Genomic DNA, 12666 nt, shown 5'->3' with positions numbered 1-12666 from the left:
AATGTTTGAAAGGTATTAGACATTGAGGCTCACAGACTCACAAATCCATGTCCCCTAATCTTTGTCTATAAACATGCATAATATATCAAACGATTGAATCCTTACCTACTAAACACATAGCATTTGATCATTTCAACTCTCAACATTTACATAATGTTTCACAAAATAATTGGGCTATATAATTCTAGTTTTTAGTTACAATTTTATCATAGATATAAGAGAGCAAAAGGATTAAAAAAAGCTTATTATAATCACTTCTAAGGGTAACACAATAATAAACTGTTTCTGTTGTAAATTTCTGAGGGCAAAAACTGGTCTTTTGTGCCTAGTAGAAGAACAAGAAATAGGCTATAAATTCAAGATTTTTAAGATTTTAACAAGATAAATTTCCTTACATTCGAAAACTAAGTACAATAATTCCATTTGAATTAGGAAAAAAATTAATTTGATGGGGGAAGGGTGGGATAGTATAGATAAAGTACTTTCTGAAAATGCTTATTAGCTTCCTAAACCTAATTCTGTATTCTAGATAACAGGATATTGCTTGAATATATTCAGAACTAATCTATCCAGGCTTAGGGGAGTTTTGATTACAGAAATTAGTGTCATATAATCCCAAAGTTGTTTTCCATTTCCTATGTTAGGAACTGTCCCTGTTTGAAGACTGCCCATCTGGCCAGGATCTGGGGAATTTGCTGCTTCATTTGGGCAATTACCTTCTGCAGACAGAGCAGCTGGTACTCAGAAAGGTGGGAGAGAGAAATGCAGGGATTTGGCCCAGTAGAAAGGTCCCCCCTGAGGTTCTGAGAGACCCCAGATATTGTCGGGCCTCTACCTTTGCAGATAGGCTCCCTGTCAACCACCAAGGGGAAGTTTTCACAGACACTGAAGGACCTTTGGATGTGCCTCGACTTTGTCTGGTTATCCTGCGGGAACTCTGCTCATGAAAATGTGGGTAGTGCTTGAGAAGAAGAGAACTTTCTTGTTTTCATTTCATAGGCAAGGACTGAACCATGAAGTGCTGGGCCACAGCTTCAGGGAGAGACTCTAATTTACTGTGGGGACACATCACAGGACACAGTGGACCTGACCACTGAGGTTCAGTGGTCACTTGCCCCACAAACACCCAGATGTATCTATTGTCATTGTCTTATGCTCTCTTCCAGAATAAAATTAAATTACCTACACTAAAAACATCTATTAAGAGAGAAATATGTTCAATTATATGAGTGAACTGAGAATGTTAAATTGGTATAAAAAGCATTATAGTTAGTTATGACACACCTACCTACATTTTATTTTATTTTATTTTTTTAAAGATTTATTTATTTATTTATTTGACAGAGAGAGACACAGCGAGAGAGGGAACACAAACAGGGGGAGCGGGAGGGGGAGAAGCAGGCTTCCCGCTGAGCAGGGAGCCCAATGCGGGGCTCGATCCCAGGACCCTGGGATCATGACCTGAGCCGAAGGCAGACGCTTAACGACTGAACCACCCAGGCGCCCCCCTACCTACATTTTAAATATTACTATAAATGTTGGTTAAATATTGGGAATTAAGGGAAATATATTTTGATTTCATCTCTGAAAAATCAAGTATTAGATTTCACCCCAAAAAGTAAAACCAAATTGTATTGATCTTGATCTGCTTCCACCTTGGTTATAGGCTTTAAAGAAAAATTTCAGTTTTTATGGTTTCCTATGGGAATAGGAGAAAGATTACAGATGGGTCTGATTTTCTTATCAACTTCCATATAACAGAAGAAAAGTTATATCACGAAGCTGAAAAATAAGATTCATATTTAACATCAGAAATGCAAATATTGTCATGTTCAATAACTGCTCCATAGAAGAATTACAAAATGTACATAAGACAAAGCTAGATCTACCCCTCCAAGTCTTGTCTACTATTTTAAGAGGAGGAGAGAAACGGGAAGCCTCACTGTCCTTGTTGATGGGACATCCAGAGTGCACATTCCAGGATGACAATGTTAGGGGTCTTGAGGAAACCTATCATGCTCCCTGCCAAATGTTTCCAAAATGAAAATAAGCAACTTACTTCCATCTGGAAGACGTGCCAACACGACCCCACTGCCTCCTCTAGCAGTTACCAGAAATCCAGCTTTTATCACAGACAAAATCGCAAGGCCTTTGGCTTTAGCAATTACGTGGGCTGCAAAATTAAAGACAACGGGCAGGTGAGCATTTTTAGCGGACTTGCCTGAATAGATGAGCATTAGGCAGATCAATACACACAAAACTCTGCTGGGCAGGATCCCAGGGTTCTCAGTTCCAGTCTTAACGGCACGTATGAGCCAAATAAAACTCACTGACGTAGCACACGGACCCAAGGCTGTCTACCTCGGCCTCCTTCTTTGTGGTATATTTCCAATGCTACGCATAACATACAAAGTGCTAAAAAATCCCTGCAACTGCTATAATAAATGAGATATGTGGATGAGATTTTTTTTTTATTGACATCTACTAGCAGGACAAATAATTTGGAAATTTCAATTAATTGAGAATACAACTCATAAAAAACAAGTTATTGTTTTCAAAGTGATTAAGATCCATATGGAACTAAGAACTAAGGAGAAAGCTGGCAAGACTGGCATCACACAAACAGCAGAACTTTGATCTTAAAGCCGTATAGGTAGTTCACCTTTTATGAACATGAAAATTAGATTCAAATACAGAAAAACCAAGGGATTTTGCCACTTTAAAATATTTTTAACTTTATAAAATGATCCATTCAAGTATTCAAGTAACACATAACTATTAGTGTACTGAGAACATAATTTATACAATATTGGTTCATTCACATTTCAGGGAAGTTCATTACATAAAATGAGCTATTAATATACGTACCACCCCCAAACACTGCATCTCCCTTTTCTGTGGATTCATTCACACAACAGTATATCTTTCAAATAACAAGGGAAGCCCAAACATTGGAAGTTAGTCTTGGTCCCCAACATCACTTTTAAGACTGTTCGATTTCTTGTCTTTTGTTAAATATTCCATCAAGAAAGTCAAACCACTGTACTCAAACACACAAATGGTTTTCTGGAAGTCCCTAGAAAAACACTAAATTTCTAATATAATTATGCACACCACTTCAAAATTTTAGTTAATAGTAGACTCTCAGCGATAACTCACCCAAGAGCAGGAAGTTAGCGTGCAGACCTATGTGATGTTACTTGTAGTTAAGCAATGCTTAGAGAACAAGGTTGGGCTCTTAGATTGCAGTCCACTAAGCGTGCCTTCATTTTGTATTTTAAAAGGTTATAAGTATATTGTGATGAGGTTGAAAGCTCTATTGTATATTACATAGATTTATTTTTACAACCACATTTTGGCAGAACATCTTCCTCTACCCTCACACTCCACTCTCAATGTGTGTACGGTCAGGATTGCCTCTATTTAAATAGAACAAAAGTAGATGAACATATTTTAAATTTCAGGTTTGTTTTTATAGATTTTCCACCCAAATTTGGGGACACTAAAATACCGATAATGCTTAAATAATTTGCGAATTAGCTTTTCATTTATAATATAGATGCACTGATTACAGATTCCCTGATGGAATTTTACTGCACAAAATCCATGAGAAATAATCCATACTCAGATGTTTCTATGTCAGGAAATACAATTTATCCATAAATTGGGCTAGCAGGCTGTTGTGTATGCAGATGCTGATATATATATCAAGAAATGTCTTCTATCTCCTGCTTCAGAATATTGCTACTGAAAATTCAGTTTTTCTGGTTGAATTTTCTTCGAGTCCTAAATTAGTACTTATCAAACTGGTATGTGCAGCCAGATCACTGGAGATCTTGTGAAAAATGCAGATTCTGACCACTGAGGCCTCAGTGGAGCCTCATTGCATTTCTAACAAGCCCCCCGGTGATGCCCAACTGCTGGTCGAGTCTGCACTTGGAGTAGCAAGGCTTCTATGAAGCACGATTTTCCTGATGGGAGTAGTGGCTGGACCAAAGTAACAATAATAATAATAATAATAATAATAATAATAATAATAATAATTATAACAACAAATTAAATTTTTTTAACATTCAAAGGTCTGCTAAATAACTTAAAAAATCTGGCTTAAGAAATTAAACTAGTTTTAAAAAAAGAAGTTAAACTAGTTTTTGTAATGCAGGAAGTGTCCCACGCCCATGATTAATTAAGAGGGAAAGTAGTCTGTAGCAGTACCCAAGCTAGTTTGCATGTGACTCTTTGCCTCCTGGCAAGGAGGAGTCCTCCTTGAAGCACCCTGTAGAAATAACTGGGAGTGGAAACAAGCAGGTAGTGGTTCCCAAAAGCCCATCTCTAGACTCAGGTCCTTTGTGGTCCACCTTGCGTTAGAATCCCGGCCACTCTGCTCCAAGGGTCTGACTCAGCAGGTTTGGGGGGAATTTAGGCACTGTATTTTAATGATCCAAGGAATATGATGCACAGCTGGGTCAGGAATTATTGACTAATGTCTTCTTCAACCACTATAAAACGTAAAAATCTTATCTCAAAAAAGAAAATCCAAAATTAAATTGGTTTATGAGATTAGCTAGTGATTTTGCAAGATAACCTTGTAAAGACCTCAGAAATTGAGGACAATGACAGGTGAGTTTGGGGAAAGCCAAAGTGGGCACTACGAAGGGTAAGCAGGAAAGGGAGCCTCCACAAAGGTAGAGGGCAAAGGGAGGTGTGGGGGCCCTAGGAGACCATCTGGCATATCAGCCAGGAGGATAACGGCGCTCTGAGGGCCGGCTGCTTTTAGGGGGTGCTCTGCCTGAGGTCAAGGAGTACACCAAGTAACTTAGACAACAAAACAAATTTAAAAATGAGAGGTACATATTTTATTTACCAGGAATGATCTTATCAGGTCCATTTCTGGAATTTATTTCTGTGAATTCTCTTAGAATTTTAGCAGCCTTTTTTGCTTCCGATTTCAAATTGGAAGGTATAGGATTATTCACTGAAAGATTAAGAAAAGGAGATTTTAATGAAAAAGTATAGTAAATATGAGTTAGAAATTTATTATAATTTCATTTTTTCTCATGCACAATTGAGTATTAACCAATTGTATCCATCTAGACAAAAGAAATGAACTGGAAATCCTCAAATTATTGTCTCATTTCTATTTTTCTGATAAATTCATTCTGAGATTGGGAAACCTTAAACTCTCAAAATCCCAGAAATTATAAAATCCTGGTTCAACCTCCCAATTGTGTATCTGCTCTCTTTAATTCTTTTTTTTTTTTTTAAAGATTTTATTTATTTGAGAGAGAGAGAGGGAACGAGCAGGGGAAGAGGGAGAGGGAGAAGCAGACTTCCTGCCGAGCAGGGAGCCCGATGCGGGGCTCAATCCCAGGACCCCGGGGACCACGACCCAAGGCCAAGGCATATGCTTAACTGACTGAGCCACCCAGGTGCCCCTGCTATCTGTAATTCTTAACTCATCTCAATACTAACTAAAAAACTTTAAAATTTAAAGAATTAACAAAAGATGTAACTTACAACTGTCTATAATAAAAAATATAAAATTTACTATATCTAGATATTTTTGTCAAAATATTTAACTATCTGTATAGATTATTCTTACTAGTAAAATTCTAAGAGACTCAGGAACTGAGTGATTACTCCCATGTGTTTGTATAGCATTCTACCTTTAAGGCTTGCTTTGGTGTTCCCCAAGTCATGCAAGCACGAATTTATCCCCACAAAGGCACAGAAAACCCTCCCAGACCTGAGGTATGTGGGGATGGGTCGTCCCTTTCTCACAGGACAAAGGAATCCGAAGAGCCAAAGAGATCAAGAGGCTTCAACTTCACATCTGGTTCAGGCCCTCAAATGCATTTTTCATGTCAAAGATGATGTCTTCAGCTACGAAGTGCCATTTGTTTGGGTTCTTCCCATTTCTGTCCTCAATCGATTTATGTTGTTCTTTAAATACTTGAGTGTATTTTAAAAGGTGCTTTTTTATCCTTGTCTGATAATTGCATCATCCTGGCCTTTTGGGATCTGTTTTTGACAGATTTTTCTCCTAGTTATGGATTAGATTTTCCTATTTCTGGCCATTTCTAGGAAAATTTAGTGGATGCTAGATATGAATATTTCCCCATGAGTGGCTAAATTTTGTTGTCTTCTTTCGGGCTGGTACCCTTTGTAGGGGGCAGTGCAGGGAGTTACCTGCTTGTCAGCTCAGTCTTTCCCGGGCCTACTTCTGTGTTTAGCTCCAGTGCCTGTATTTTTGATGTGAGCCCTACAATTATGGTGTGACTCTTTGGGTTCTATCCCAGTATCCTCAGGGGTTTAATGAGCTCTCTCCCCTTTGGATGGTGGGAACTACTTCCCCTCAACCCTCACTGAATTGAAAACTATTCACTCATGGCTTCCTCATAGTGGTTCTTTGCTCCACCTTGGAAGTTTTACCTGTACACCTAGGGTTTGGTATTTATCCAAGGATTCGTGGGGTTCCCTTGCAGATTTCTTGAGCCCTCTCTTCAGGGAGCCTGCTTTGCAAAGTCCAGTTTCACTGGCTTCCCCAAAGCCTGTTGTCTCTTTCATGCAGTGAGAGCAGGAGCTGGGGTTGACTTCCTGGCCCTGTGGCCCCTGGACGGGCCTTCAGGCAGGAAAATGGGCAGTCTTGGGGTTCAGCTCACTTCTCCCTCTTCCCTGGGGTCCTAGACACACTCACCTGGCATCCAACATGTGAAAGCAGATACTCGCTATATTTTGCCCAGTTTCTAGGGGTTTACGGTAAGTGGCAGTAAGTTTCTTTGTCATGAACCTCTCAGTGTGCTTTTATTTGTTGAGTAATGTTAAATATCTTTCCATTCCTGTCAAATCTCTCATATTGTTCTACAAGGGGGGTATTTCTCTGTTTCTTATTCATTTATAAAGTAAGGAAATTAGTCTTTTTCTAAGTCACAAATATTGATTCGCCATTTGTCATTTGCCTTTAGAATTTTCTTATGATGGTTTTTCTTTTTTTTTTTTTTTTAAGATTTCATCCATTTATTTGACAGAGAGAGAACACAAGTAGGGGGAGCAGCAGAGGGAGAGAGAGAAGCAGACTCCCCTCTGAGTAGGGAGCCCGATGCAGGGACTTGATCCCAGGACCCCGAGATCATGACCTGAGCCGAAGGCAGTCGCTTAACCAACTGAGCCACCCAGGCGCCCCTTATGATGGTTTTCTACTTTTGTCTTAATGAAATCAAGTTCATCTTCTCTTTTAAGTTTTACAAGTATCTCTAATTAAACAAAATGATTCACAAGTTCATATAGAAAAATAGACAAGCAAGAAAATATAGGGAAAACGTAGGAAAAAGAAGAATGAGGGGGACAAGCTCTTCCAGAAGCCACAACATACTATAAAGCCTCCAGACTTGATAGTAGATGTGACTGTAGGTAGAAAATCCAATTTACAAAATAGAAAATTCAGAAATTGACTCAAATACATAAAATAATTTAGTATATAATAAAGATAACACCTTAAGTCATTGTAGAAAAGCTGTATTACACAATAAATAGTGATCTTTGAGGGAAAAAATTCATCCACCGCTTCATGTTACATAGGGATAAGCTCCAAATTCATCAACAATTTGAAATGCCAAAAATCAAACCATAAAAGAACCAGAAATTATGTGAGAACTGCTTTTCAAATTCATAGTGCAAAAGGCCCAAATATGACAAAAAAAGTCTATATTTTTAAATGATCAGAAATCATGGCACAAGCATACTGTAAACAAAGAGGAAAAAGTATACATATGTAAATACTGAGGAAAAAAGCCACCCCTACTATTAATATCCCCCAATACTACTGTCTGCATTTTAGTGTATGCTTCGATTGATCCGTATTGCTAAATATGTAGATTGTTTCCATTTTCAGCTTTTATAGATACCACTGTTGGCTGGCAATCATCTTTGGACAGAGTCTTAAGAGTTGGAATTGATAAATCAAAAAAACCCAAAATTTGTTTATTATATTACCAAATTGTCTCCTAAAAATACTACCCAAGTTTAACTGACTGAACCACCCAGGCACCCCAAAATACCACCCACGTTTAGAACCACTGGGTATTACCATAAAAAATTCCACTGTTACGGGTGACATTGGGAAAAGCGAAGTCCGTACATCAGAAAAACAGGATGACAAATTTTATTTGAATTTATCTGAATACTAGTGAATTTTTCTTTTGTTTGATTACATTTCCTGTTTTGCATATTTTCTGTTCACATTCTTTGACTGTTTTTCTGGTGCCATACTCCTTTTGTCTATAATTTTAATCCTGTTGCAAGTCTATGTCTCTGCTTGCTTTTTAAAAAAATTATTTATAATTTTTCAGCATTTGTTTTTATTTATATGGCAACACTTCTCTGGGCTTTCTACTATTTTCATCTTTCTATTACTGTGACTAAAGGCCTTGATTAAAAAAAATAATAATAACTAAATGAAAACAGCCACTATTCTATATTCTCTTCCAGAGCTTATATTTTACGTTAACTATTTGGCCCATCTCAAACTTATATTGGTATAGGATATGAAGAACCTAGTATTTTTTACATACACAACATGATTTATTGAATAATCCACAGCACTTAATTAAAAATGTCACCTTCATGACAAAAGCAAGAAAAATATATTCATATATGCATTCACATATTTAAAAATATATGACAGAGATGACATGGTAGTTTAATAAATTATTCTGGGACAACTGGTCATTCAAATAAAAACAAAATAAAATTAGATTATAATACCACATCATATACAAAAAATTTCAATAATTGATTGCCTTAATACTAAAGGCAAAATTTAGTACTTTTAGAATAAAAGTAATAGAAAATATCTTTATTATGTGGGCAATGAAGGAATACCCTAAACAATGCACAATAACAGGAAACTATAGATATATTCATCTACATTAAAGTCAAGAAAAAGTTGTGTCAACATACGTTTGAAAATAAGAATATAAGTGACAGCCTGGAAGATATCTGTCATATGCATAAATGGCAGAGATCTAGGGTTCAAAATACAGAGATTTTTTTTTTTTTAAGATTTTATTTATTTATTTGAGAGAGAATGAGATAGAGAGAGCATGAGAGTGGGGAGGGTCAGAGGGAGAAGCAGACTCCCTGCTGAGCAGGGAGCCCAATGCGGGACTCGATCCCAGGACTCCAGGATCATGACCTGAGCCGAAGGCAGTCGCTCAACCAACTGAGCCACCCAGGCGCCCCAAAATACAGAGATCTTTAAAATCAATAAAAATACAAGAGGCACAACAGAAAACCGGGCAAAGTGTTCAATTAGTTAATTCACAGAAGAGGAAAACTCTGTGGCTGGTAACCACCTGAAAAGTTGGATGTGCAAAGTAAGGCCATAGAGTCCCCATTTCTCATCCCTTGGGTTGACGGGCGTGTGAAGGCCTGCCAGTGCATGTGCGGGTTGTGGTAGAAAGGGGAGTCTCCTGTCTGTTGGAGGGGCAGAAGTCAGTGGAGGGCCCTCGTGAGGACAGGCAGACACGAGCAGTTCCTACAACCCACCTATTTTACTCCTAGGTGAAATCGCAGGTAAAGGTCCACAGGTGTGCTCACTGAGGCCTTGGTGAGTTGAGTGCTGGCTCCCAAATTCTCATCCACCTGGCCCCTGAGAATGGGACCTTATCTGGAAAAAGGGTCCTTGCAGATGTAATTAAGGATTACAAGGTGAGATCATCCTTGGCTACCTGGGTGGGTGGACCCCAAATCCGATGATGAATTTCCTTCATTTAGGATTCAATAAAGAGACACAGAGGAGGGAAGACAATGTGGCCACAAGCCAAGGAGCACCTACCACCCCCGGAAGCTCAGAGAGTCCAGGAGAAGGATCCCCCACAAGCTTGGGAGGGAGCGTGGCCCTGCTGACACCTTGAATAAATTTCTGTTCTAGGGGCCGGCCACTTTGCGGCAATGGGTTGACAGCGCCGGAAACCAACACAATGTGCATAGAACGGTCACGGAGGCAGTGTTCCCAACAGCAAACCAGTAAGAACACATAAAAATAAACACATTCAAAGAAGGAAACAAATTTTCCTCAAGAAGAGGATGAACAAATATGGTTTGTTGTAGCATTAAAACTGTATTCTCTAACTTCAAACAAACTAGATAGACACACACCAACGTGGAAAAATGGGAATAACATAGAAAGGAAAAACAAGTTGCATAATGATATATGGAATATCCTACATTCACGTCAATGTTTTAAGGCATGAACAAAAGCAGGTATATATATTTTATATAAAACATATATAAAATATAAAATTTATCTATAACAAAATACATATAATATTTATGTGTAAAATTTATATATAAAATATAAATCTATATAATCAAAGTGTAATGATATTTGATTTGGGGGTGGGGTGGTCCTGGGGAAGGCTTCTACAGGGGGCCTACTTGAGGTTTGTTCTTAGAATAGGTAGTGGGCTGTGCATGTAAATTATGTTATCCTCAATAGTCCCTTGTGTGTCTGAAATATTATATAACAAAGATTGTTCAGCATAAGCTGAATATTATGTAATTAAATATTTAATACATTAGTGGCACCTTATGACCCCTGCTGTAAAAATTTATATTATGGATAATGACTCCGTAAGTTGTTTATCATTTCAAATCTGACCTCTCAGGGCCAGCAACATTCGCTGCAAGAAGAAGCGTGGAAAAGTAAAAACTGTGTGCTTACCTTTTACACATTCCTGTGCACACACACAGCCTCACCCTGTCCTCCACATATACACGCAAATAGGCACAAACAAAATTCAAAGGACAGGGATTTGGTGAGAGGCTGCACACTAAATACTTAATTGTTATGGGATGCATTTGGATAACATAGATACTTCTGGAATTTGAATTTTTAGGAGCTAATATAAGTTACTCCTCATCTTTTCAGTCATGTACTTATTTAAAAATGAAACTATCCCATCTTGATGATGGTACTGAGATACTGAAAGCCTGATACTCTCTTCATACTGCTGTTTTTACTGGTAATGGTTTCTTTTAAGCACAGAGATGAACCAGAAAAAATTTCAGAAGCATGTAATTTTTATATAGGGAAGGAATCCTAAGACAGCCATTCAAAATTATGTCGATTTACTAGTAACCTTTAAATTTGTCCTATTATTAACGCTTTGATTATACAGTTTGGATTTAGAAGGTCTCAGAAAAAATACAAACCAGAAAAATTCCAATTTCCATAGTCATAAAGACATTTGGGCTTTTAAAGTACATTTTATGGAGGAAGTTTTAGCCACGACTCCAGGGGACACACTAATGACATACGACTGTTTTTTGGTATTCCTCGCGACCTAGAAAATACATATATGGTAAGGGGCATTTCCAATTTTCTGAATTTCCAGTACAGTATTCGTACAACTGATAGATTTTATTTTATTTTATTTATTTTATTTTTTTATTTTTTTTTAAAGATTTTATTTATTTTTCAACAGAGAGAGACAGCGAGAGAGGGAACACAAGCAGGGGGAGTGGGTGAGGGAGAAGCAGGCCGCCCATCGAGCAGGGAGCCCGATGAGGAGCTCGATCCCAGGACCCTGGGATCATGACCTGAGCTGAAGGCAGACGCTTAATGACTGAGCCACCCAAGCGCCCCCAACTGATAGATTTTAAAAGCCATGATCGGTGAGCATATGCTGAGATAGGAGTGATTTTGTTTCCATTTTGGCTGCTAACGAGAAGAGGAGGTGTGAGTCAGCAAACGGGAGCATAACTGGGAAACTGACTAACACAAATCTGTCTGCTCATAAGGTACATGCATTGATTGTAATTTGCATTATAACTAGATGAGGCATTTGAGTTCTTAATTTCTGTTGCTGCCTAAGATGAGGCACCGTGCCTTACCCTTCATAGGATGAATGAATTGCACACAGAGGGTTTACTTTATAGGTTGTGCGGCTGGGACAGCTAGTTGCCCACCCATATGTGTGCTTCCGTGTTACCATGCGAAACCGTCCCCGGGGGCAGCTGCCCAGAGAAGCTGACAGGACAGTTGAGAAGGACATTTTCTCCACCTGTCGCCGTCACAGCCCCAGGAGGGATGGAGAGAATATCCCTGGATCACCACCTGCGGAAAGCCGCCCACTACCCAACACCTACACTGGACTATAGTATATGAAGGAGAAGTAATTCTTATTGTGTTAAGTGATTGAGATTTTGAGGCTTTTTATTGCAGCTAATATTACCCTAATTATTACATTTTATTTATTTTTTTTAAAGATTTTATTTATTTATTTGGCAGAGAGAGAGAGCACAAGCCAGGGGAGCAGCAGAGGGAGAGGGAGAAGCAGGCCCCCTGCCTAGCAGGGAGCCCGTTGCAGGACTCGATCGCAGGACCCTGGGATCATGACCTGTGCTGAAGGCAGATGCTTCACCGACTGAGCCACCCAGGTGCCCCCTAATTATTACATTTTGAAAATTATTTCTGATCTCTGAAGAAGAAAGATGGTGGAGAAGTATTTGTAATTTTCATTTTCTGACTTAAAGACTAGATTTGACTAGTTTTATATATATTCTAATCACTTAATTAGTTTGGAGAGGTGGAAACATGGGTAAAAACACTTACAAATATGATCATATATATGTTAACATTCTTATCTCTTTGATTACATAGTA

At 38.4% G+C, this 12666-nt stretch overlaps 1 protein-coding gene across 1 annotated transcript in view; it reads right to left on the bottom strand.

The window, feature by feature from the left end:
* The window catches only part of SH3YL1 (SH3 and SYLF domain containing 1), a 36834-nt gene that overhangs the window by 17066 nt on the left and 7102 nt on the right, over positions 1-12666 (bottom strand). Inside the window, exons 2-3 of the mRNA XM_081797269.1 lie at positions 4865-4975; positions 2060-2173 (exon numbers count right to left, since the gene is read on the bottom strand). Of these exons, the coding sequence (XP_081653395.1) occupies positions 2060-2173; positions 4865-4975 (225 nt within the window). The remainder of the gene's footprint in view (positions 1-2059; positions 2174-4864; positions 4976-12666) is intronic.

The sequence above is a fragment of the Leptonychotes weddellii genome, chromosome 10 (genome assembly GCF_054177405.1).
Source record: "Leptonychotes weddellii isolate Sample4059 chromosome 10, ASM5417740v2, whole genome shotgun sequence".
Classification (NCBI taxonomy): Eukaryota; Metazoa; Chordata; class Mammalia; order Carnivora; family Phocidae; genus Leptonychotes; species Leptonychotes weddellii.
The sequence above is the reverse complement of the archived record's forward strand: the minus strand, read 5'-3'. Positions and strand labels throughout refer to the sequence as shown.